This window comes from Typopeltis vanoorti, chromosome 10 (genome assembly GCF_054136105.1).
Source record: "Typopeltis vanoorti isolate ZY-2024b chromosome 10, IOZ_Tvanoo_1.0, whole genome shotgun sequence".
NCBI lineage: Eukaryota > Metazoa > Arthropoda > Arachnida > Uropygi > Thelyphonidae > Typopeltis > Typopeltis vanoorti.
Window position 1 is genome coordinate 82,960,121 of NC_143558.1, and position 27,726 is coordinate 82,987,846.

The following is a 27,726-nucleotide window of genomic DNA, read 5'->3' on the forward strand; positions in this document are numbered from 1 at the left end:
ATTCAAGATCACTGCTCTCTGCCACAACTTATCATTGTCATACTTGGGCAACATGCAAACTACCCTACCTATCACAGTGTTGGCTTTCATTCTGCTCAGTAATCTGATGATATCCAATCTCATGTTCTTCCTATGCCCAACCAAATCATTCCTCCCAACTACAAACACTAACTCCCTCACATGCTTCAATCACCCTTTTCATTCTCCCTGGAAAACAACCTTGTGCACCTTCTCATCCACTACACCTTTTATGATAGAATTTCCATATAGTGCTATTCTTGAGTCATTAGCTATTTCTTTCTCTCCACCATCTTTCTTTTTATTCTTTTACAATCGTCATTAATATCCACCATACGTCTAATTTAATTTTGTTTCCTCATCTTAATCATTTTATTTTTCAACTCTTGCATTCCAGCAATTGCTCCCACTGTTGCTTCATCAGTCCAGCTTTATTCTGTTTCCATAGTCACACCAGCTCTTGCTTCATCATTCAGGCATGCTTTCACTTCTTTAGTTATGCCAAAATATAAATATATGATTTTATCTACTTTGCCATGGTAGTCACCCATCTTTAGCCTGTGCTTTGTATCACTCATCAGCTTGCTCATTACATTTCTCTCTTTACACACACACACACACACACACAGTCAGGTCTCTTTTTATGCGGTAAATACGTTCCACAGAAAACCGTATATAAAAAATCGCACAAAAAAGACCTAACTTACGTTGAAAAATTAGGGATACGTTCCATAATTTTCTAAAACCGTATAAAACCGAAGCAATGAATTAAAATAAACCTAAAATCTCATAAAAAAGTTTATAAAAATTCTGGAAAATAAGGATGCCTAAGTTTGTTTTAAAGCTTTATTCATTTAATTTTATTGAAAAGTAACAATTTTTTTATATTTTTTCATCAGAATTATCATTGCTATTAGACAGTATTCGGCAACGTTTGCGAACTGATGCGAAATCACTTTCATCACCAGAGGAGATAGTCAGCACATCAGATCTGTATGGTAAAGGCAATGGTTCCTCACAAACAGAATTAGCTTCACCCTCGTTCTGTGCTGATTTTTTTCTTCTGACAATGTAATCAGTGATTAAACTTTGCCATTATGATTTTACTAATTTTTTATACAGCTCTCGATATCCATACATGCAGTTCTTCAACTCGCGTTATAATTTAAAGGCTCATTCAGAATTTGTGTCGTTAACAAGAAAATGATTTTCCAATTTACTGCACAGTTCAAGACGTTCTCGAATTATATTTGTAGTGAGGGGGACAGGTTTTTCTTCTGCTTCACTGTCGTTTTCTGGGGCTTCGATATCCAATAATATCATCGTCACTTTAGGCATTATCCACAAGCAGTTCACCTATGTCATTCTGGCTAAATGCCTCAAATCCTTCTCCACCAATTTCATGTGCCAAAGTAATGATTTCAACTGATAATATAGATGTTTGAATGGTTGCACTATTTGCAACACATCCAGGCCAAGTTACTTTTATTATTATTATTACGGGTATCTCCATGGAGTCAGTAGACTCATCGCGGGAGACCCAAACTAGCAAAACAATATCTGTCATATCTCTTCTTGAATTCATTTACAGATGAAGAGCTCACAACAAAGACAGGCAATGAATTCCACTCATTCACCACCCTCCAGGCAAAAAACCTTGTTCTGACACCTTTGTTAACCACACTCTTCTTTAATTTCCAGAGATGACCTCTTGTTCTTCCATCACTATCACACAGCTGAAACATTTCCCCTGCATCAATCCTATAAAAACCTTTTAGTAATTTGAATGTTTCTATCATATCCCCTCTTCTTCGCCTATCAGCCAATCTCTGCAATCCACAAGCTCTCAATCTATCAATGTAGGGAGCATTTTTTATATCACTCACCAACTTGGTCACTTTCCAGCAGGCATTTAAAGTATGTGGTCTTATTTCAGCGATAGCAGATGCAACATGATTTAAACAGTCCAAAATAGAAAATTTTTTCCAAAAGTCAGTTGCTGTTAATGATTCATTTTCTAGTTTATCCAATATAAATTGAAAAGTGTGCTTAATGTAATATTTTTTTAAAGTAGCAATTATGCCTTGATCTAATGGATGAATAATACTTGTTGTATTGGGTGGAAAAAACACTACCAGCACATTTAAATGTTCTAAATGCAGATGACTTGGTGCATTGTCAACAATTAATAAAACTTTAAAATCGAGAACTTTTTGCTTCATATATGTTTTCACTTCTGGTATACAAAGCAGTTATTGAACCATTCATAAATACAACAGTTGTTACCCAGACCTTTGTATTAGCCATCCAATGTACCGGCAGCTGTTTTAGATCTTTGCCTTTTAGAGCACGTGGTCTTAGAGATCGATTTACTAGGAGGAGTTCTACATTCGATCCCCTGATGCATTGCTGCAAAGTAACATCATTACTTGATCTTTGCTTGCTTTAAACCCACTTGCTTTTTTCTCAGACTTTGTGATGTAAGTTCGACTAGGCATTTTCTTCTAAAACAATCCTGTTTCGTCAGCATTAAACCTTGATCGGGACAATATCCACCATCTTCAAAAATTTTGGCTAACTTCTCTTGAAAATTTTTGGCTGCTGCTTCATCCTCACCTGTAATCTTCACATTATGAAGTGCATTCTCTTTTAAAAATTTGGTTAGCTATCCTTTGCTAGCTGAAAATTCTTTATCAGCCTGGGAAGCGGAAGTAGATGGCTCCAGTTGTTTCATCTGTTCATAAAACCGAAAAGCGTTTTGTTTAATTAAATAACCACTTATAGGAATTCTTCTTTGAGTTAATTCTTCAATCCAAATTACGAGCGCTCGTTCCATTTTATCTAATAAAGCTTCTCTTCAGTACGATGATAATTTGGCACTTAGTTTTGTGCCAGAAATGACAGATTTTCTTATTGCGACTGCAATCTTTTTAATTGCTCTTATAGTAGATTCTCCTAAATTAAAATGTTTACCAATCGCAGTAGATCCCTCTCCTTTTGCTAAGCAATCTAAAATTGCAATTTTCATTTCCAAAGAAATTACTTTTTTTCTCTCCATTGGACCAAATTAAATCTTTAAAATAAAATTAGCAAAATTTAGACTTACGATAATCAAAAAACAAACACTTGCATGCAAAATTAAACTTCACAGACACTCACTGCTTACACGTTCCTTACGTTATAATTGTACAGCATGTTGCAGCAACACGCTGTTCATTATGTGGAACGGGGAAACACCGAATTTGCATTAAATATGCACCGCATAACTTCAAAACCGCATAAAAAGAGACCTCAGTGTATATATTCTCTCCACTACATTTTCTGCCACCTCTGCTTATCTTATCCACCTAAATAAAGATCCTTAATTTCGATATTCAGTTTTGCTCGATTCCCAGCCACATCAGAATTAAGGGAAATGACATCGCAGATGTGGCTGCTAGATCAGCTCATTCGTTCTCAACATCTTGTTTGAGTGTGCCATACACTGACTACACACAAATAATAAAATCAACATTAAAAGCCCAGCAGCAGTACTTTTGGCAGGAAGTAGTGACAAACAAACTGCATGAGATTAAACTTGAAATTAGGCATTGGCAGTCTCTAGTCAACATAGGAACAGGAGAGACAAAGTAGTTCTAGCTAGGCTCTGCATAGGCCAAAGTCATCTGACCCACTCATATTTACTGAGGACTGATAACCCACCTATGTGAAAGGAATGCAACACTCTTCTCACCATTAATCATATTCTGGTGGAATCTAGTGCTTCATACAAGAAAATAATAGCATCTTTACTCGCCTGGCTGAGCCCTATACATTCAGTGCTGTCGTCGGACTCAGACAAATAGTATAACGTTTTTAAATTTTTACAAAAACTCAACCTGTACAAGCACACTTGACTGTATTTATCTATAAGTAGATCCCACATCGCTCAATTTTGTAATACACATTATCTTATTACTTGACTATTTTTGTACTGCTAACTTTGCTGTAATTTTACTCATATATAGATACCACATAGTTCAATTAAATTTTAGTACATAAATATTATTTAATAAATCACCTTAACTATTTATATACTGCTGTAACCACCAACCTTGTGTACTACTATGGCCTTAGATGTAGCTTTTTTTATATGTGAATGCTACACTGCTACATGTATACTATATGCTAGTTTGTCCTCAACTACTTGTGTGCTACTGTATCCTCTACTGTACTTCTTTTCATATGTAGATACCACATTGTTTAATTTAATCTTGTGCATATTATCTACTAATTGATCTTGACTGTTGTAACTGCTGCGGCTTTTGCTGTAGCTTTGTTTATATGTGGAAGCCACATTGTTTAACTTGACTTTTGTACATATGTGGGTGGTCTGAAAAGTTCTCATCCTTGACCATAGATAGCAACACTATCGGCAAGATTTTTTTTTGTGAAGTTGGTACATCTCTCATAAGCATCATTGTGAAATTGCAAGTCATTCTATCAAGTAGTTTGTTTTATATAGTTGTCTGAAGCAAAAGTTTTGTCTGTATCCCTTGAAATGGATAAAATTGAGTATCGTGCGGTTATAAAATTCTTTGTAAAAGAAGGTTTAATGCCAAAGGAAATTCATTTGAAGTTCATAAAGGTTTATGGGCATTCTTCTCCTTTGTTTTCAACAATTAAGAAATGCGCTGCCAAGTTTAAAACGTGACCGTACCAGCCTTGAAGATGTTCAAAAAGTGTAACACCACCAGAAATCATTGATCAAGTGCACGATATGGTATTGGATGACTGGTGAGTCAAAGTGCATGAAATTGCTGAGACTATAGGCATTTCAAAAGAACATGTAGGATGTATTTTGCATGAAGAATTGCAAATGAAAAAGCTTTGCGCAAGATGGCTGCTGCTCTTGCTCATAGAAGATCAAAAACACATCGCATGAAAATCTCTGAACAGTGTTTGGAGCGTTTTAACAAAAATAAAACTGATTTTGTGCATTGATTTATTACTATGGATGAGACTTGGATTCACCATTACACACTAGAATCCAAACAGCAGTCAAAACAATGGACAGAAGCCGGTTGTTTATCACCAAAGAAGACAAATTTGTTCCATCAGCAGGGAAGGTCATGGCATCGATGTTCTGGGGTGCTAAAGGCATTTTGTTTATTAATTATCTTGAAAAGGGTAAAAGAATAACCAGGGAATATTATTCCGATCTTTTAACCAGACTAGATGAAAAAATTCGTGTGAAAAGACCCGGTTTGCAGAAGAAAAATCATCTTTCATCAGGACAATGCGCGTGCCCACAAAGGTGTTTTGGCAATGGAAAAATTAAGGGATCTGCACTATGAATTGTTGAAACATCCACCCCATTCCCCAGATTTGGCTCTCTCTGACTTCTGTCTCTCCCCAAAACTAAAACTCTTCTTCGCTGGTCAGTGTTTTTCTTCAAAATTGCAGCTGTAGAAGGGTATTTTGCAGATCTTACTGAGAACCACTGTGTGGACAGCATAATGGTGCTGGAGCACCATTAGTCTTAAGGGAGATTATGTTGAAAAATAAAAATAATTTTGAAATTATAAATTTGTTTTTTCATTGTTAAGCCGAGAACTTTTCAGACCACCCTCGTGCACATTGATTTTATTCTTGATTATCTGTGAATGGCTGTAATTTTATTCATGTGCAGATAATGTATTCTTTACCATTATACAGTTTTATACATATTTTCATTTACATTTTTATGTACTAATGTATTTTTGATTATTTAGTGTGCCACTGTGGCTTCTGATCTTATGTGCAGCTGTTACTTTTGCTGTAATTTTCTTTATATGAAGGCACTATAACTTAATGTTGTACATTTTAGTATATATCTTTATTTATTTTTTATTTACTTATGTATCTTTGACTATCTGTTGTCCTTTTAATCTGTTTTCCCCCATAGTAATAGTGAAGTCCCTCTCCCATTGCCATCATTAAGCTAACTTAATCATGCTTTCTACATCTTATTTTGCACCCCCTTGGCTCCAGAATTAGCCATCTATGCCTTTTGTTTTGTGCACATCAAATGTCTGTCACTGTGTCTTTCTTCTGCTACAAGTTACTTTCAGTTGCAACTTCTATTGTCATCAGCATTATGCTTCTTCCCGATCCAGTTCTGTTTATCCTACCTGAAAATACACAGATCATCTAAGACTCACTAATGCAGTAATTTTTGGTCAAGTAAAACTAACCAATACCGATAACTTCTTACCTATTTCTGATGTTTCTGGTATTAGCAATATTGAATTTCAGTAACCCTTGACATTCATTACTACCTTTTGCATCATGTAATAGCTGTGCTATTCAAATTTGAAACCAGAAAATATATTCAGTATTCTTTGATTTTTTTTTCTCTTCTTATTCTTACACTCACTCACTTCTTAAAGAGTAACCACATGCACATATGCACACACACACACACACCTATATGCCTTTGCAAACTTCAGTTTTCTTGATTTTGCTGTCATTCATGATCCATCAGTTATATATTATCCTTTTCATGGATAAAATTCACTCTGTATTCACTCTACAAATTCACTCTACACCCCATTCCCCATTCAAAACCTGTGCTTTGACTAGTTTGCAATGGTCCTTCTCATCTTGCTCCTGTCATAACATGAAAAGACTTACTCATTTTTTGTTGTTGTTGTTCTTTCAGTTACTATTTCATATCTTCTTTTATTATATACTATATAACATATATTAGCCAGATAGCTTGTTGGATGGTAAAGATATGAAATTGTTATTAATTACTTGTTTGGCATGTTAACAAGAAATATTTAACTTCATTCATTTTTGTATATAGTGGATCCATCACAAATGATAGTGACGTGGGTTACTTTTAACTCAACGTATATATCGACTGTAGAATATGGTGAGATAAAGTTGAATGAATCAAGTTTTGGAACTTCCACTTTATTTCAAGATGGTGGTCCAGAAAAGCGTACTTTCTTTATCCATCGTGTGGTGATTAAAGGTCTCAAACCAGACACTACATATTGTAAGTTTTGAATTTTTATTCACTTCAATTTAAAAAGTTACATTGTTATTTGTAACATAGATATTTTAAATAGCGGTCCGCGCGGTTAGCCTAGTGGCTATGCGCTTTGCAACCATATGCCTGGGGAAGGAGTGTCCTAGGTTCGATTCCCGTCGCCGACGCGAGGAGCTTAAGGATCTTCCTCAGCCATAGCCAAGTTAGCCGGTCTTGGGCATGGACAGCAGGGTTTTTTCCACCAGTTTATCTGGGGTTTTTCATCCCGCAAGCAGGCAAACCGGTCCAGTGAACACACACGGATTACAGTCAGGAATACTGACCCAGCCATACGTCTGACTCGTCAGCTATGCCGGTTCCGGAGCCCAGTTAAAATTTGGGGGGAATAAGATGGTGCCGTACTTCCCCGTGAAAGGGGACTCACGGCTGTGTATCATCATACGATTATTATTATTATTTTGAGTAGCGACAAATGTAGTACGAGAGAAGATATGAAAAGTCTGTTGGAAGAAGCAAGAAAGGATTGTGAAAGAGTAAAAATTGTAGGTTTGCTACCCAGATACGACAGTACCAAGTTATGGAGGGGGGCAATGATAGCAAATGACTCAATGTGCAGTCTGTGTATAAGAAATGGATGAGAGTTATTAGATGTGTGGAATGCATTTGATGGCCTGCTCTTGAATTTATTTGTCATCAGGAGCCTGGAAAAATTATTTATTGGGATGAGACCTAATGTAGAGAGTCAAGGAAACAAGATCATCAAGGCAGGAATGAGGATAATGTGTGTGAAAGTTCAGCTATGGCAGAGTTTCCCAACCTTTTCCTACGACAGAACACTTCACAAATCCTGAAATTTTTGCGGGACACTTTGGTTATTTTGTAATGTATTAATTAATAATTAATTGTTAATTTAGCTGATTTTTATTATTAATTAATAATTGATTAAACATCAATTAAACATAAACATCATTAAATTAATTTGTGCTGATTTTCATTGACATATCCCACTCTGATCACCAAAAATTTATAATATTATTATAAGTACTTACGAGTGAATGCAGACTTTTTCTCGTGTGTGCAGGAAGTTTTCCCCTCCTTTTGTACATCCTGGAGATCGCTTTGCAGGCTGGTGGTGGTGGAAGACTCACTATCTGTTGCATCACAAACACCTTCAATAAGAGATTTCTTAATACCAAAATTAAACAAAGTCCCTTGTCTCTTATTCATATTAAAATTTAAATCTGCAGGACTATTACTTTTAAAAAATCACTGCACTACGGTTTCAAAACTTTTACCCTACAATATGAACTTGCAAAGAAAGTATTCAGTATTACTAGATTTGAGAACCGGATACAGACTACCTTGATGTTCAATTTTAGTGAAAAAATTTTCTTTATACTTCCTTGCTGATTGGTCACTAACATTTGCAACACAGATGTTATTTCATTCAGTTTTGAGAACAGAGGATGCGCCGCCCATTGTTGTAATCGGCTTGCAGGCAATTTTTATGATCAGTCATAAACAGCGGTATTCTCTTTCCTGATTGTTGAAAGGTTTCGATGTGTGAAAATTAATGATAATTGATGAATATTTCCATGTTTAAAAATATGCTGTTTGGTCACTGACATTTGCTATATAGATGTCATTTCCTTCAGTTTTGAGAACAGAGGATACTCCACCCATTATTATAATCTGCTTGCAGGCAATTTTAATGACCGGACATAAACAGCAGTATTCCCTTTCTCAAATGCTGAAAGGTTTCGATGTGTGAAAATTAACGATACACAGATGTTATTAGGTGTTCTGGGTCTGAGCTTTTCGACATATTCACGAATATTATTCTCCTCAGAATATTTACACTATAAAATATTTATTTATGAAAAATGCTTAGAAAACTAAAATGACAGGAGAACTTTTCGTGGAAGTTTGGGAAACCCTGACCTATGGTATGCAAATGTGATAAAGATATGAAGCATTGTAACTTTTTATATTTGGTATGAGATATTTTCCTTTTGGATTTATTAGTAGACCATAGTTATTCATAAATAACTACATATAAAAATTATCTCATACAAAGATATGAAGCTTTGTTAATTTTTATTTTTGTTAATTGAATTTTTGTTAATATTTAATAATAAGGTGGTACACCGTTGGTAACTCATATAGGTAAATATGATCTCTCTATTGCTTCTGCCTTAGTTTCACCACCTCTGGATCTTCCTCCCACTGACGAGACCTCAATAAAGGTCGAAACCGGTCTGGGTAGTGGCCCTTCCCTCAATGCATAGCATTATACATGTCCGCAAAGACATGCTTTGCATGGTGGGAGATACTGAGACACCTTTGTTCCGAGTTGCCAACAGTTGCACCACCTTGCTACAGTCCTGAAGATATTTTCAGGTGCAAACTTTGTTTGCTCACACTTGGATAAAGGATTAAACTAAATTTATTATAGTCTAACCAAGTGCAAAATAAACTTCCAACATCTTTCTCTAAATCCAGAGTAATTTAATAATAAGGTGGTACACCGTTGGCTACTCATATAGGTAAATATGATCTCTCTGTTGCTTCTGCCTTAGTGTCACCACCTCTGGGTCTGCCTCCCACTGACGAAACCTCAATAAAGGTTGAAACTTGTCTGGGTAGTGGCCCTTCCTTCAATGCATAGCATTATACATGTCTGCAAAGACGTGCTTTGCATGGTGGGAGATACTGAGACAAGGAGTGAAGAGAGCTTGGTCCATCTTTGCTCCAAGTTGCCAGCAGTTGCACCACCTTGCTCTACAGTCCTGAAGATATTTTCAGGCGCAAACTTTATTTGCTCACACTTGGATAAAGGATTAAACTAAATTTATTAAACTTCCAATATGAAGCTTTGAAAATGGTTATGCATCTGGCAAAAGAGTGGAATTTTTTGCTTTTGGTTCAGACCTTTAAATATGTCTGGGAAGGAGAAAATAGAAAGTTCTACAACAAGGCCAAATAGATTGCATATCTAATTATAAGAATAAGTCAGGTGATAATTTGTTATGTCAAATGCCAGGAGCATCAGAGACAAAGGGGTTAAGTTCATTTCTTTATTGAATATGTTGTGGCTTAAGATTGTTGGCATACTGAAACCTGGCTATCAGAATCGGATATGCTAACTGGGATTGAGTATAATGGGTACACTATTTTTAGGAATGATAGAAGAGATAGGGAAGTAGGGTCGAGTACTACTAATGATATTAGACGACTTAAGTCCAGTTAGGGTAGAAACACAAGAAAACATTGATGGTAATGATGTCCCATGTAGCAGTGAGTTTGAAGTTATATGGTGTGAAGTGGAAGCTAACAGAATGAAGTGCATGTTGCTACAGACCTAGCAGCTCAGTTGTAGGGGATGATGAAATGCATCGCCAATTTAGCCTTATAGGTACTTAACGAGTGATCATTATAGGTGACTTTAATCATCCAAACGTTGATTGGGTAGAAGAGAAATCTAATAATAAGAATGAATAGGACTTTATTAAATTGTTGCAAGAGAACTTTCTCAAGCAGCACTTGAAAGAAGCAACTCAAGGTCAAAGAGTGTTAGATTTGTTCAAAGTGTCAGAAGGGGTCTATTAAAAATATGACTATTTGACTACCAGTTGGCGGTCAAATAGTCATATTTGACCACCAACTGGTGGTCAAATTAGTTAGTCAAATTGGTCAAAAAAGTTAGTCAAACTGGTATTCAAATTAGCATGGAACCTGTTCCAATTAGAACAGGTTCCATGCTGAACTACAGAGCTGTAAATTGTGATCAACTTAGGAGAATACTCTCTTTAGTCTCGTGGTATCAGTTACTGAATATGAAAAATGTCAGCAATACATTGGAATCTTTAAAAAAGTGCTTAAATGAATGGTATCTGAATGTATCACTAGTGTTTGAAGAATAAATAGGGTGGGAGTGAAATGGATGTGCAACCTTGTTAAGCAAGAGATTCATAAGAAGAAGAAGATGATGAGGAAATAATATAAGTGAGAATAAGAGTGAGAGGAGTTACAAAATATATAAAGCGCAGGCCAGAAGAGTGTGTAGAAAGCCGAATCGGAGTATGAAAAAAAATTGGCTATGCAGGCTAAAGGCAATTGAAAAGAATTTTATCATTATGATGCAAGCAAATGAAAGAATGAATTTTAAAGAATAACTTCACTGAATGCTGATGGTACTCTAGTGTCAGAAGCTAATGAGATTGTTCAATTAACGAGTGCTCACTTTGCTAAGATATATCAACCAGGCGTATGCATTATGGAAAATTATGGAGACAACTACCGTATTAGAGCAAAACTTTAGTTTAATATAAACCAAAATGAACACATCGACGTTTCGACCTTCATATCAAGGTCATCATCTGGAGTATACACATATATACAGAGAAACAAGCTGCGCTATAATCTACATGGTTTGCTAAAGTTACCAACCGTTATAACAATTATTGGCCTGACCTCTGGTAAAAAAACAAAACAAAAAAACTTGACTACATCAAAGCTAGTATGAAAGAAAATTTAAAGAAGCCTGTGAAATTCTGATTAACCACCCTAACCTCAACAGTAATGGTGGCATAAAATTTCCAAGAATTTGGATGGCACATATTCAACCTACTTAGTATCTAGCATACTTTAGGACTTTAAGCAATTTTCAGCTTTTATTGGAAACTGTTCCATACCAATTGGTTGAAATTTATATGTATAATCACAGTTTTTTTATTTTACACACACACACACTAGGCCCCCCCCGATGCCTACAGCATCCCAAGTTCCGGTAGGCCAGTTCTCCTTGAATTCTGATGACTCAAAAGGGGGTTCTCCCCCCCCCCCCCAGCACCTGCGGTGCCAAACCCCCGAGTTCCGGACTGGTAGGCCAGTTCTCCTTGAATTCTGATGACTCGAATTTTGAAGACTCAACAGGTAACCCCTGAGTTTCAAAACGTTTCAAATAACTTGACAAAAAACGTGACACAAAAACGTTACGAAAAAGGCTTATCATTTTATATTATAGGGTAAATATAAACATGTTGCTCTCCAGCCCAATTTAATTTTGTAACTCAACAGATAATAATAAGACTCTAGCTTTGTAGTAAAGGTTTTTTTTTTTCACCAGAGGTCAGGCCAATAATTGTTGTAACAGTTGGTCAGTAACTTTAGCAAACCATGTAGATTGTAGTGCAGCTTGTTTCTCTGTATATATGTGTGTTTGCTCCAGATGATGATCTTGATATGAAGGTCGAAACGTTGAGTGTTCATTTTGGTTTATATTAAACTAAAGTTTAATATAACATGGTAGTTGTCTCCATAATTTTCCATAATGTATTCTGATCACCGTGTAAGCATGAAAAAAAGGACAACCAGGTGTATATAACATCATGTAGAGTGCTACTACTACGTTGGATGAAGAGTTAGAGGTGCATGAGAATGAGGCTGAAGAGCTGTTGCATAACCTGGATAAGAATTTGTCACACATGTTTAAATAACTTGAATCTCAGCCGAGGAATGATACCACAGGAATGGAAGATATGTATGATTGTTCCATTGTACAAGAGTGGTGTAAAAACTGTTGTGTCTAACTATCGACCTATCAATTTCTCTTGTGGTGGTGAAAATTTTAGAGAAGTGGTAAGAATTCATATGCAGAAATGAGTAGACAAACAAACTGTACTCTGCAAGGAGCAGCATGGGTTTACTGAAGGAATATCATGATGAGTATGTTGATTTTATCAAACAAAAAATGAATGTAACAAAAATAACTAACACTGGGTTTAATATGTTATAATAGATATTTAATTATTTTAGTTTTGCCACATGTATTAGTGGCTTCTTCTGGTTAGGAAGAACACAAATATGCAATAAGCAGTAAATTTGAACTATTACATAACTAAAAGCCGATTATGTAGGAACTGTAGCTTGCATGGGTCAATCATTGTTCAGCAAGTGTGCACGATAATTGACAGAAAAGTTAAAAAAAGTCTGATGTCTTGAAAGATGTAATAAGTGACTTCCAGATGTTGCATAAATCATTCCTTGGATTCTGTTAAGAGTGCTTTGTGAGTGGATAGTCTCTTTGATGTTGTGGGCACTGAAGTTGTCTTCTATGTAAGACATGAAGCTTTTGTCCCATTCAATATTGTGTTGAGTGTAAAAGAAATGAAATGCCAGACCTGAGCTGTCTTCTCTATTATTATTGACATCTCCAATATGCTTCTTTTGCCCTGTTTCTAAACTTCTAGATGTTTGCCTTATGTAAGCAAGGCCACAAATGTAGTTTACATGGAATCTGGAGTTTACATGGAATATTGTAAACACCAGATTGTTTGTTAAGAGGGTTTTGGTCCTTGAGCATCCGTGTAACAGATCTCGAACAGTCACACTGGGTTTGCTTCTTATGTTTTGAAATTTCAAGAGATTGGTGATTTTGAGAGAAAGTTTGCCAATATCTTCTTCTTCTGCAGCTTCTCCCACTTAAGTGGGGTCACTGTTTCTTATGAGTCTCCTCCACACCTTCCTGTCTTGGGCTGTCACCACATCCAAGTTCTTCATCTTCAAGTCCTCTTCTAACAGCTCCCTCCATCTCTTCTTTGGCCGCCCACGCTTCCGCCTTCCTTGCACATCCATCTGCATGACCCTTCTTCCCACATATTCGTCCTCCCTCCTCATCACATGACCAAACCATCTCAACCTTGCCTCCTGTATTTTCGCTCCTAAGTTCGTAACTTTCACTGTTCCCCTGACATAGTCATTTCTCAGATGATCCTTTCTGGTCACACCGCACATCCACCTAAGCATTCTCATCTCTGCTACTTCCATCCTGCTAATGTTATTTTTCCTCAGGGCCACAGTTTCTATAGCATATGTCATAGCTGGCCTCACTACTGTCCTATAAATTTTGCCTTTCAGATTGATCGGCACCCTCTTATCACATAACACTCCAGCCATCTCCCTCCAGTTCCTCCAACCTGCTTGTATCCTGCATCCCACTTCCTTCTCACCTCCTCCATCTTCTTCCACTGTCGAACCTAAGTATCTAAAGTCTCTCACCTTCCTGATGACATTTCCTTCCAGCTGCTTTAGAAAGTTTGCCAATATAAGAGATGGAAACAGAGGCTCTTAATGTAATGGATCTGTTGTGGAGAAGGAGTAGAGAATAGTATTCTTTATACCACTTTTTTAGAATACCCATTGCTGACCAATTGTTGGAGAAGATAATGAAATTCTTCTTTTAGTGTTCATCTCTTGTAATAGAGATTGCCCTCTTTTTCTGCATATGTACAATACCTAATTTTTATATGGTGCAATGGAGAGAAATGTAGGTAGACTTGTATGAGTGGGCTTATGGTATACATTAAGAGAGATGCCTTCTTCTTCTTCTGCTTTTTTTGAAATTGGAATATCTAGGTAATGGTAATTTTCCTTAATTTTCAAGTTCTAAAGTGAATTTAATTTTTGGTGGAAGGAGTTAATTGGTGAAAGAAAATCGTGTAATTCAACCACACTGTGTTTTCATATTATAAATATATCATCTGTATCTCTCCACCAAAGTGATGGTTTAGGATTTGTAGATAGCAAGACATCTTTTTCAAAGTTTTCCATGAATAAGTCAGCACATGCAGGAGATAGAGGGCTTCCCATTGCAAGGTCAGATAGTTGTTTGTAGATTTTCCCATTCCATTAGAAAAAATTTGAGTTGAGACAGTGTTTGAATAGTTACAGATGTCTTGAGGGAACAGGTTATCTACAAGTGCCATAACTTCATCTACAGGAACATTTGTGAAAAACGATACAATATCCAGACTAGCTAGAATGTCTGTTGGTGAGATAAAAATTTCTCCTAGTTTTTTCTACAAAGTGTTGTGAATTTTTGATGTAGGCATCCGTGTAGCTGATGTACTATTTTAGAAAATTAACCAGATGCTTAGATAACAAATAATTAGGCAAGCTATTACCATTATGATAGGCTGAAGAGGAATATTAGTCTTGTGTACCTTGGGTGTTCCATATAATCATGGAGTTAAGGGGTGCATAGATTTCAGTCTGTTTTTGAGATCTGTAGTTCATGTTGTGTAAATAGTTATTGGTTTCTTCTTGGTTTGTCTAAGTAGGGTCATAATCTAATGGAGTGTAAGTAGAGGTGTCAGAAATTAGAATTGAAATTTTGGACATATAATCAGTTATATTCATGATTGGTTGAATTGCCTTTATCAACCTTGAGTACTATAATATCTTTGTTCCTCTTTAAATTTGAAAGTGCTCTTTTTCTGAGTAACTGATGTTCTTTTTAGGAGGACAATAAGATGAGAGAAGGATTGCAGTCCTCAGTCTAATGTTATTTACAACAGGTTGAGGTAGAAAGTAAAGGGCCTTTTCTATGTTGTAAATAATATCTATTTTAGGAATGTGCTCTGGTGTGACTGCAAAATTGAACCCTTTCTTTAAAATGCTAGCTTCTGCTGATGTCAAGTTATGATTAGCAATGTTAATTAGTATTTTTTCATCAGTTAGGGTAGCTCTTGATTTGAAAATGTTTTTCGTACAATGCATTAAATTTTTTGATTTGCCTGTTTTTGGAAGTTAAATAAGTTTTGTTGTAAGTAGAGTTGATCATATTATCCAAACGGGACCATACGAGGGTGGTCTGAAAAGTTCTCAACCTAACATTGAAAAAACAAATTTATAATTTCAAAATTATTTTTATGTTTCAACATAATCTTCCTTAAGACTAATACATTTATTCCAGTGATGGTCCAGTGCAATTATCCCTTCCCTGTAGTGGTTCTCAGTAAGATCTGCAAAATACTCCTCTACAGCTGCAATCACCTCTTGATTTGAAGAAAAACGCTGACCCACGAAGAAGAGTTTTAGTTTTGGAAAGAGACAGAAGTCAGAGGGAGCCAAATCTTGGGAATAGGGTTGATGTTCCAACAATTCATAGTGCAGATCCCTTAATTTTCCCATTGCCAAAATACCTTTGTGGGCACGCACATTGTCCTGATGAAAGATGATTTTTCTTCTGCAAACCGGGTTTTTCACACAAATTTTTTCATCTAGTCTGGTTAAAAGATCGGAATAATATTCCTTGGTTATTCGGAATAATATACCCTTTTTCAAGATAATTAATAAACAAAATGCCTTTAGCACCCCAGAACATCGATGCCATGACCTTCCCTGCTGATGGAACAAATTTGTCTTCTTTGGTGATAAACAACCGGCTTCTGTCCATTGTTTTGACTGCTGTTTGGATTCTGGTGTGTAATGGTGAATCCAAGTCTCATCCATAGTAATAAATCGACACACAAAATCAGTTTTATTCTTGTTTAAATGCTCCAAGCACTGCTTAGAGATTTTCATGTGAGTGCGTTTTTGATCCGCTGTGAGCAAGTGCGGCACCCATCTTGCACGAAGCTGTTGTCATTTGTAATTTTTCATGCAAAATATATTCTACACGTTCTTTTGAAATGGCTATACTTAACTACTTAATCCGCTTCACTCCACCTGGGAGCATAGGTCTTCCACCACCATTTGCCACCGGACTCTGATTTTTGTTTCCAGTTTTTATTAATATTTGTTATTTCTTTCAGTATTGTTCTTTTCCATGTTTCTCTTGGCCTTCCTCATCTTCTTTTACCCTGTGGGTTCCAATCCGGAGCCTGTTTTACTATTATTTTATCTTCTTTCCTCAACACATGTCCTGACCATCTCCATTTCCTTTCATGTATCTGTTGCAACATGGGTTTCTGGTTTGTTCTCTGCCATAGTTCTTCATTTGATATTTGTTTTTGGCCAATGTATTCCCAGTATCATTCTTAAACACATGTTTAGGAAGACCCAGACATTGTTAACTATCTTTTTATTTAACATCCACGTTTCTGATCCATACATTAGTATTGCAAAATAAAAAGTTTAGTTTAATCCTTTATCCAAGTGTGAGCAAACAAAGTTTGTACCTGAAAGTATCTTCAGGACTGGGGTAAGGTAGTACAACACCGGGCAACTCGTTGCAAAGATGGAGAAAGCTCTCTCTCATCACTCCTATCTCAGTATCTCCCATAATGCAAAGCACATCTCCTTGCGGATATGTGTAATGCTATGCATTAAGGCAAGGGCCACTACCCATACTGGTTTCGACCTTTATTGAGGTCTCGTCAGTGGGAGCCAGGCCCAGTAGTTGAGACACAAGGGCAGAGGCAATGAGAGGTCATCCTAACCTATCGGAGTTCCCAAAGGGTGTACAACCTTATTATTAAATTACTCCAGATTCAGAGAAAGATGTTGAGAGTTTATTTTTCAAAGTTAGACTATAAACTTTTTATAGTCTAACCAAGTGAAAAATAAACTCTCAACACATTAATATTGCCTTTACATTTGAGTTAAATATTCTCATTTTAGTTTTTATAGACAAATTCATGTTTTTCCAGATATTTCTAAGTTGGTTGAAAGTTGAATAAGCCAGCTGTTTCCTTCTATTTATATCTTCAGTAGTTCCTCCTTTTATTGATACTATTGAACCAAGGTATATAAATTGTTCTACTTCTTTAAGCAGTGATTCTTCTATTCTTATTTGTTTATTTTGCTTTGCATTTATTTTCACCAACATTGTTTTATTTTTATTTATCCTAAGACCAACTTTTTTGGCTCTTTCTACAAGTGTTGTTGTTTTTTGTTCTATGTGTTGGTTCTTGGTGCTTCTTTGAAAGTAAGCAGATATCATCTGCAAAATCTAGTTTGTGCAGTTGGTTTTGAAGTAACCATTGTAATCCTGTATTTCCATGAGATACTTTTCTCATCACCCAGTCTATGACAATTAAAAACATCGTAGGGGAGAGTATACAACCTTGCCTTACTCCTGTCTCTGTTTTAAATGGTTCTGAGAGGGTATTTCCATGTATTACTTTAATTTTAAAATCTTCATACATTTTTTAAATTATTCTTATTAATTTTTCTGGGAGTCCATAATGTCTAAGTAATTTCCATAGGGAAGATCTGTTTATACCGTCGAAAGCTTGTTCAAAATCGATAAAATTTAAATATAAGCTTTCCTGCCATTCCGATGATTGTTCTATGATAATTCATAAAGTAGCAATGTGGTCGGTGCATGATCTATTGGCTTGAAATCTTGCTGTTCTGGTCTTAGTTGTTTTTCTATTTTGATTCTTTCTAGTATTTTACTTATAACACTCAGCAATGTTATACCTCTCCAATTTTTGCATTCAGATAGGTTCCCTTTTTTGGTAATTTAACCAGTAATCCAGTATTCCATTCCTTAGGCCACTCTTCTTTCTGCCATATCTCATTTAGTAAGGGACACAATATTTCTGCTATAAGTTTTGGATTTACTTTTAGTATATTGCCTGGTATGTTGTCTGCTCCCGGTGCTTTACCTGTTTTGATCTGAGTTATTGCTATTGTAATTTCTATTTTTGTTATTTCGTTCAAATTTATATCTAATGATGCATTTTGTTCATTTAATTTTAGGGTCTTGTCACCATCAGTCATTTCTTGAAATTTCTATGAGAAGAATTCCATCCATCTATTTATCTGTTATTTTTCATTTAATAATGGGTTTCCTTCTTTATTTTATATAGGAACTATCAATTTGTTTCTTTTTCCACTTAATTTCCTTGTATCATACAACTTTCTAGTATCATTTATATATGCAGCATCCTCTGCCTCTTGTGTTAGATTCTCAATGTATTTTCTTTTATCATTTCTTGTACTTTTATTTTATTTCTTTGTTAATTGCTCTATATCTTTCTGCTTGTTCTTGTTCAACATTTTCCAATCTCTAATAGTTTCTCTTTTATTCTATTTCTCTCTTCTATTTTTAAGTTGGTGTTTTCTGATATCCATTCTTTGTCTGTATTAGTTCGAAATCCCCATATCTTTTCTGATGTGCTTATTAGTATGTCTTTAATCTTAGTCCATTTTCCCTCTATGTTATCTAATTCTCTTTTTTTGAGTTTATCCCATTTATCCTGTAGAGTTGTTATAAATTTATTTCTAATCTCTTTGTTTTTGAGTTTTTCAGTTCTAAACCTCTTCCTATTGTGCACTGTTTGTTTATTTTTAAATATTTTTACTTTTATGGTAGCTGTTAGCAGAAAGTGATCTGAATATACTTCTACTCCTCTTTTAACTCTGACATCCAGGAGTGATTTCCTCCAATTCCTTGATATAAGTACATGGTCTATTTGGTTCTTTGTCTTTCTAACTGGTGCTATCCATGTCCACTTGTGTATTTTTTTATGTTGGAAGAGACTCCCTCCTATTACAAGCTGATTGAACATACAAAAGTCTCTAAGTAACTCTCCATTTTCATTTATTTCTCCTTCTGCATACTTTCCCATAACAGTTTGTTTATTAGTATTATCATTTCCAACCTTAGCATTAATGTCTCCAATTATAAGTTGCATACCTTTTTTTATTTGTTGTTTCTATACTTCTCTGTAGCATGTTATAAAAATTATCCTTTTCTTCCTGGATTACATCATTTGTTGGTGTGTATATAGCAGTTATTGTGATGTTTTGCTTGCCAGCTTTAAGGTAGATGAACTAGAGGTACTCAGTATATTGAAAGATATCACATTGATATCAATGTGAATACAGCAGCGGGCCTGGATGGTATGTCTGCTCATGTGCTATGAAAATGTGCAAATGAACTGGCAGTGCCTCTGACGAAGTTGTTTAAGTCTCGGCTCTAGCAAGGTTCCAAGACAGAAGTAGCAAATTATGGACCATTTAGTATCTCTGGAGTCGTAGTTAAAGTATTGGAAAAGCTGGTTAAAAATAAAATTCAGGAATGGGTGAATAGGAATATGATAATTTATAGGGGGCAGCATGACTTTGTAAAAGGTAGGTGCTGCCTCAGTAATTTATTCACATTTTATAAGGTGATAGCAGAATTGGATAAAGGAAATGGCTACACCATGATGCTGGACTTTGCAAAGGCATTTGACAGAATACTGCATGAAAAACTGTTACATAAGTTGGAGCAAATGGGAATGGATATGAAGTTGGTTGTATAGATAGGTGAGTGGCTGATAGACAGAACATCAGAGGGTGGTGATGGTAGAATGGAATCAAGATGAATGAGGGTGACTAGTGGAGCTCCCCTGGGATTTGTACTAGGACCGCTACTCTTTAGTTTGTATATTAATGATATGGCAGAAGATTTGAAAGGGACATTCAGTTGTTTGCAGATGATTCTAAACTAGGGAGAGCAATAGTTGATAAAGGTGATGTAGCTATCTTACAAGATGATTTAAATAAATTGGCATTGTAGGCAAAGGACAATGGTTATCAATTCAGTTTTGTAAAATGTAAAGTAATGCACTTCAGGATGAAAAGATTACACACTTCATATCATATTGATGGTACTAGTTTACAGGAAATTGATGATGCTATGGATCTGGGGTGGTGATGATAGATATCAATTTGCAATTCAGAGGACTTGTTTTAAGAGTTGGCAAAATAGGATTATTCGGTGATGAAGAGCATGTCGACAATTATCCTTCTTTATAAGGTCATAATTTGGCCGCATGATGATTATTGTGCACAGATTTGGTTACATGCATTTCTTGGGGATCGGGAGTGGTGAAGATTCAGAGATGAGTGACCAAGCCGGTGACAGGTGTGTGGGTTGCAGAGTTTAGTTGACAGGTGGAAGAGAAGGGATATGATAGAAACCTATATCCTTTCTTTTAGTGTTACACGGTGATCAGCATTCATTTTTGAAATTATGGACTTTACAATCATGTTATAAATAACTCTTTTAATTTCCCAACGTTTCGATCTTCATATTAAGATCATCATCTGGAGTATATATACAAGCATAAACTGAGTTACATTACATATAGTGAGTAAAGAAACAATGAATTTGATCACTGGTTATTCTACTGGCATGACCTGTAGTGAGAAAAAAAAAATTGCCAATTTATTAATTAGAAACTGCATCAAAGCTAAATTCTATTTGAGATAACATGGGAAAACATTCTTTCTTATAGATAGTCTTCTTTCAGTAACAATTATGTCCTATTTTAACATTACAATTGTTATTTTTGATGTAGGATTCTGGATAACCTACAGTCCTGTTTATAGTTAACTCTTAGAGAGAGAAGTTCCGTGGGTCGAATATGTGCCTTCCATATGCTTGGGATTTTTAGACCATCATTATTGTTCAGATTGGGGTGGTTGATAAGAATCTCACAGGCTTCCTTAGTGTTCACACCATGTTTTGGTGTGATGTAAACAACTGGTGCTTTTCCAGTCAATTCTATGTAAAGTGTTCAGGGCATGGTCAGAAAGGCCAGCTTCACCATAGTTGTTATATTTAATGTGTCGTTTATGTTCTTTTTGTCTAATAGGAATTGTGTGTCCTGTTTTCCCTATATATGGTATATTACAGGTGCAGTAAATACGGTATACTCCAGGGTGGGCCAGCAGAGGGAGTGGGTCTTTGGATGAGTTCAGTAAGCTCTTTAGTTTTGCAGGAGGTTTAAAGGTGGCTTTGAGGTTGTATTTTTATAGTATTCTGTTTATTTTATCTGATGCCCCTTTAATGTAAGGAATGGTTATAGTTTTATTGTAGTCTTTTTTTTTTTTTTAGTCTGGTTTATCTTTATTTTTTATTGAGGTCTTGTAGAGAATTTTGTTAATAGTGTTTTGGCTGTATCCATTTTTTAGAAAAGTATTGCTGATAACTTTAACTTCGTCTTTCAGAGATTGTTCATTGGAGCAGATCTTCAAAGCCCTGTTTTTTAGAGTATTAATGACATCTAGTTTTTGTGTTGGGTGGTGGTAGGAGTTTATGTGTATATATTGGCCAGTATGTGTCTATTTCCGGTACACAGCCGGAAATAGACACATACTACAAATAGAAAGACTGCCAGAGGGAAGACGTGTGACAAGTGTATCTAGAAACAGAAGTGTGTTCTGTTTTTCAATCTCAATTGTGAATTGTATGCGTTTGTGTTGTTTGTTTAGGTGGCAAAGGAAAGTGTCTAGTGTCTGGCGGCCATGGGACCAGATCGTGAAAACATCGTCAACGTATCTAAGTCAGACTTTGGGTTTTAAAGGAGAGGAATCTAGAGCATGTTGCTCAAAATGTTCCATATAAAAGTTAGCAATAGGGGGGATAATGGCGAGCCCATGGCTGTGCCTTCTTTTTGCAGGTAGAAAGTGTTTTGCCAAACAAAATAGCCAGAACGTAATACATGTGCAAAGAGCGCTGTAATATCTGGTGGGAATTTGTTCTGTAAAAGAAGGATTGTGTCATTGATTGGGACATTCGTAAAGAGGGCAGAGATGTCAAAACTGACTAATAAATCATCTTTTTCTAATGTAATGTCTTTGATTATGTTTATGAAGTGTTGTGTGTTTCTGATATAGGAGGAGAATGACCTACCAACTCCTTGAGTGTTGCCGCTAATTTCTTGGCTAGGTGATAATTCGGGCTGCTATACCTTCAACTATCGGCCGGAGTGGTGTGTTTTGTTTGTGTAATTTTGGTAAACCGTAAATTCTTGGGGAACGAGCGTATTGCGGTAGTAGTTTCTTGACTGTGTCTTCAGGCCATATAGTAATAGATTTAAGTGGTTTCTCTGTTTTCTTTTTTATTCTGTTGGTTGGGTCGTAGTTAACACGTTGGTATGTACTATTGTCTGAGACTAGCAGATACAAAAAAAAAATTTTTTTTTTCTCAATAGAGGTCATGCCAGTAGAATAACTTGTGATGAAATTCATTGTTTCTTTACTCACTGTATGTAATGTAACTTAGCTTGTGCTTGTATATACTCCAGATGATGATCTTAATATGAAGGTCAAAACATCAGGGAAATTAAAAGAGTTATTTATAACACAGTTGTAAAGTCCATAATTTCTAAAAAGAAACTTATAAGTTACTGAAGGGATACTATAAGATTGACAGAGAAGAAAATTTTCAATACATGGGGAGTAGGGAAAGACAAGGGGTCACACTTGGAATAAGAGTATGGTTAGTAAGGATGCATGGACTAGGCTCTTTTCTTGGAGAGTGATGAATGAGTGGAATGGATATTACCAGAGGTGGTTGTGATTACCCTAATGGTGAATAAGTTTAAGGAGATGTATTATAGGTATTGTGTTAATGGACAGAGTGGGTCTCCCTCGATGAGTCTTTTGACTCCACGGAGTGCCATAGCATTAGTTATTTATATCATTTTATTCCCCTTTTTTCGAATACTTCTAGCATTTGTAAACACCAGATCATTTCTGTTTCTATAACAAGTCCCACCAATCCCACTTCTCAGATATGACTCCTCCACACTCCCCCCCCCCCATCCATTTGTCTCAATCATCACTAATATTATATCCCTCCTCAGACCTAAATGTCACCCCCACATCCTTGACTATTTTAAATCCTTCTTGCGCACTCACATATCTACTCCTGAAACCATTATTTACACTTCTCTCGCAGTGTCTCCCTGTCTGTTTTGTGTTTCTTCTCTCTCATTCTCTTCACTTGTGCCTCTTACTTCATTTGTGCAATCTGCTGCTCTTCCCAACACTTTTTGCTTACTCAAGTCTTCCATTCACTTCAGTCATTATTTTTCTTTCAGCAACAATTTCTCCAACTGACTCACACCAAATCCATTTAAGCATAGCTCATCTCTTTTGTACAGCTCAGTCTGTATAAAAAAATTCGCCCTCAAATTCATCCCACACATTCACAGAACTCCTTTCTTTTCACGCAACTCTGCTAGCGTAACATTCATAATCTATGCTCACTTTCTCCACTAATCATCATACTTGGGCAACATATTTGACTACCTTACCTACCACACTGTTATTTTTCACTCTCCTTAATAGTCTTATGACATCCATCCTTACATTCTCCTTGTTACCAGCCAAATCATTTGTTCCAACTACTACTACCAACTCTTTTGCTCGTTCACTCCTCTTATTCACTGCTTCAATCCTCTGTTCATTCTACCTTCTGGAAAAGAAATCTTATGTATCTTTTCACTCACCACACCTCTGATCATTGAATTCTCATACACTGCTACTCTTGAATTATTTGGTATCTCTTTCAAATCTTCTCCCATAATAATTACCTCAAAATTCCCCATGATAATTAATCGACTTGTACTCATCGTGCTAATTTGTGAGTGCATGTCATTTACACTCTCTCTCTTATATCCCCCTTCCTGAATTATAGCAGCAACCAGTTACATATTTAGTCCTGTTGGCCTCTATCTCACACTACATAGCCTCAAATGAACTACTCTCTGAATCCCTGTTTCCTTGATGTGTTCTACTCTTTTTTGACTTTAATTCTTCTGCTATCATTAGCAAAACCTCTCCGATCCTGCTTCTTCTGCCCTCTCTTAAGACACTATATCCTTTGCATTCTGTTCCTGTGACCACATCATCTTTGGTCAACCAGGTCTCACTAATGCCTTTTAACTTTTGGACATGTGTTAACCAATGCCAAAAACTTCTCGTCCTTATTTCAGATACTTCTGGTATTAGTATACATAAACTACAATACCCACTTCATTCCACAACCTCCCTTTCATCTTGTGTTACTTAACCCACCAAAGTTAAGAAACTGGGGTGCTGCATTTTGCATCATGTGATCACTCTCCTCTCACTAACTAACCTGTAGGTTCCCTGGACCTACAGGTTAGTAAGTGGGAGGAGAGTGATTTGCCTGTATCTCCCCCCTCTAAACATTCTAGGTTCCCTGACTCTGCACTTCCAAACTCTTTCTGAACAACATTTTCTCAAGATTTGACACCAAATCCATTCAGATGCAAGCCATCTGCTTTATATAAATAAATCCTTTCTTCCATCAAACTCATATATCCACAAAATGCCTCCATAGTGAAATTGGGGGAAAGGAATACATTGCACATACTTCAGTTGGAAATGGCTTAAGTTCAGTTCTTGTGTTGACGAGAGAAATCTTTATATGGGTTTTTTCAGTTATAAGTGAGTTAGCCAATCTTATATGGGGGTAGCAGTTTTTTTTTTTTTCCCTTGGAAACTCAAGTTTTTAATCTGGCATACAGACAAATAGGCCTTGAGAACACACAATTTACAGACAAATAATATTAGTGCTGGTGGTAGTGGTGGGTTGTAGATGCATTGTGTGTAGATGATGATGGTACTAGCAGTTGTGTGCAGTTAATGGAATAAATGGTGGAGACGGAGAGTTATAGAGTGTCTTCTCTTGATGAGTCGTTGGACTCCTTGGAGGTGTCACGGAATAATAAAAATCATAAACTCCACACCATTCATCGTGCACAGTCTGTACACTGACTCATTTGTGATCATAGCTTTCTACCTCTCTCTCATACCATGGGAACAGATTCACAGCTTACTTTCTCACTTCTTTTTTGCATACACTAGCAACTTTTTCATATCTTCCCACATATCATACTTGTCACCTATTAAATCATTTGTACCAGCCAAAATATCTTTCACCTTAACTCTCTAGATCCTTACAGCATTGCTGACATCCATAATCTTAGCACCAGAAAAACTATTTGATCACTCTCCTCAAGGACTCCTCTTATCAATGAATCACAATACAAAATCTGAACTTTATTCTCATGCTTTCGCTCTTTTCTGCTCTGCTTTCTCTCCTTTCTTTCACTTCTCTGTGATACCATCTGCCCCGCATTTCTCCAACCACTCATTCTCACATTTTGTTCTGTGGAGAACTCCATGTAAGTGTGCTCTTTTCATTACCATCTGGTCATTCTCTTAATTTTCCACTGTGTTATTTATACACTCATACCACTTGTAACACTAATTATGCCATTTGCTTTATCACCCATTTCATCTTTCAACTTACTGCCATCACTCTCAAAATGCTTTTGACAAACATGTTCTTCACGTTCATTCTCCTTCCATAACTCATTCTGAAAAGGCCATATGTTTCTTACAAGCTGCAGCAAACATGATCACTCATGTTAAAATCGCCATTGTTTTACACATCAGCACTATGACACACAAATACAGCATACAAGAAAACAAATATTAAACCTGTCAAAAATAGAAAGTTAATCAAACACATGCTCATAATGATGCAGAAAGAATGATTTAATTGTTGCTAAATACCTCCAAAAAAGAACTTATCTTTCAGCACTGAATATCACTGCATGAACTATCTTCTGCTCTCTCTCATGGCGAGAGCAAAAAAAACTATATAGAATAATATGGAAGCACAGTATGGATGCACGGATGTTAATTTTATCAGCAAATTTGAGTTTAGGATTGGATTCCTTATGTGCTGTGAGTTATTTATCTAATGAATTGTTTTATAAATTGTTAAACAAGATGAACAAGCAAAAGTTATTCTCACTACATAAATCTTTATTATATTAGTTATTAAATAACTATGATAAATCATATAACAATAATTATTTAAATTAAGGGGATATTAAATCCACATTGTTTTAAAATCGAATAAGAAACTCAAAGATTGGAATCAGAGAGTTTCATGCCGAATATAGTATAGTAAACTATTAAAGTATTGGCGACTACTAGCATGAGCTAATGCACGTAGTCCAAGTACATAGTACAAACTCGGGCAACTCGCAGCAAAGGTGGTAAAGTTCTGATCGCTATTCTTGGTATTTTCCATAATGTAAAACATATTTCCTAGGAAATGTATGCTGTTATTACATTATGATGGGAGGTCTGAAACCCAGACCGGTTTCAGCCTTTATTGAGGCATCAGTGAGTAGCTAGACCAGATTAATACCAAAGGGTATAGCGAAAAGAACTTGTATACTCTGCTATACGAGTTGTATAAAAAGGTGCACCCATTAAGTTACTCAAATATAAAGAGCCATTAGGCTTCATTTCGGCGATATAAACATTATTTTAAATAATTAAAATAATTATTTTAATTTAAATAATGTTTAAAATTAAAATTTAAACATGAATGTATCTTCATTCTCAGTTACTGTATGCCTGCGTGCACGTGCCTTTTTGTAAGTTCCTTTTGAAAATGGCAACGTGACGTTGCCGAAATATCGGAAATATTTATTAAAGTATAATTTAATTTATATTCGGATCTACATTGTTCAATTCCCTAAGTGATTTAGAAAAGTTTTAATGTCAGTTTTTGCCTTAGATTTTTATCAAGATTTACCTTCCAGCAAATAAAAAAATGGCAATTGTTCCTTTGTTTTAATAATCAACTGGTTTTGTTATGTTATGCTTTAGATTACCACTGTGGGAGTATTGATGGATGGAGTGCCTTGTATTGGTTTACAACAATGAAAGCTGGCAGTGATTGGAGCCCTAGTTTGGCTGTTTATGGTGACTTAGGAAATGTTAATGGACAGTCCATACCCAGACTTCAAGAGGAAGTACAGAAAGGAATGTATGATGCTATTCTTCATGTAGGTAGGTGTGCATGCTTTCATTTATATGCATAAATCATAATAACAGGTAAATATTTTATTATGAACAAACACAAGGACGAAGACAACAACAGCAGCAACAACAAAAAAAGCCCTCCTGAATATACCATAACTTCTGCAGTATCAGATGTTTCATTTAATGTGTATGCACTCTTCAGGGAAAGTATTGATTCCAACTTTCATTATTAGATTTCTTAAAATCGTGGAGGGTGGTTGAACCGTGGAATGCATTGCCTGAGAGAGTGGTTAGAACAAGAA

At 35.9% G+C, this 27,726-nt stretch overlaps 1 protein-coding gene across 2 annotated transcripts in view; it reads left to right on the forward strand.

Moving 5' to 3' along the window:
- Nucleotides 1-27,726, forward strand: part of LOC150102546 (acid phosphatase type 7) — a 217,272-nt gene that overhangs the window by 26,703 nt on the left and 162,843 nt on the right. For both annotated transcript variants that reach the window (XM_090399639.1, XM_090399640.1), the window contains exons 2-3: nt 6,848-7,042; nt 27,269-27,451. In XM_090399639.1, coding sequence (XP_090255765.1) covers nt 6,848-7,042; nt 27,269-27,451 — 378 coding nt within the window. The remainder of the gene's footprint in view (nt 1-6,847; nt 7,043-27,268; nt 27,452-27,726) is intronic.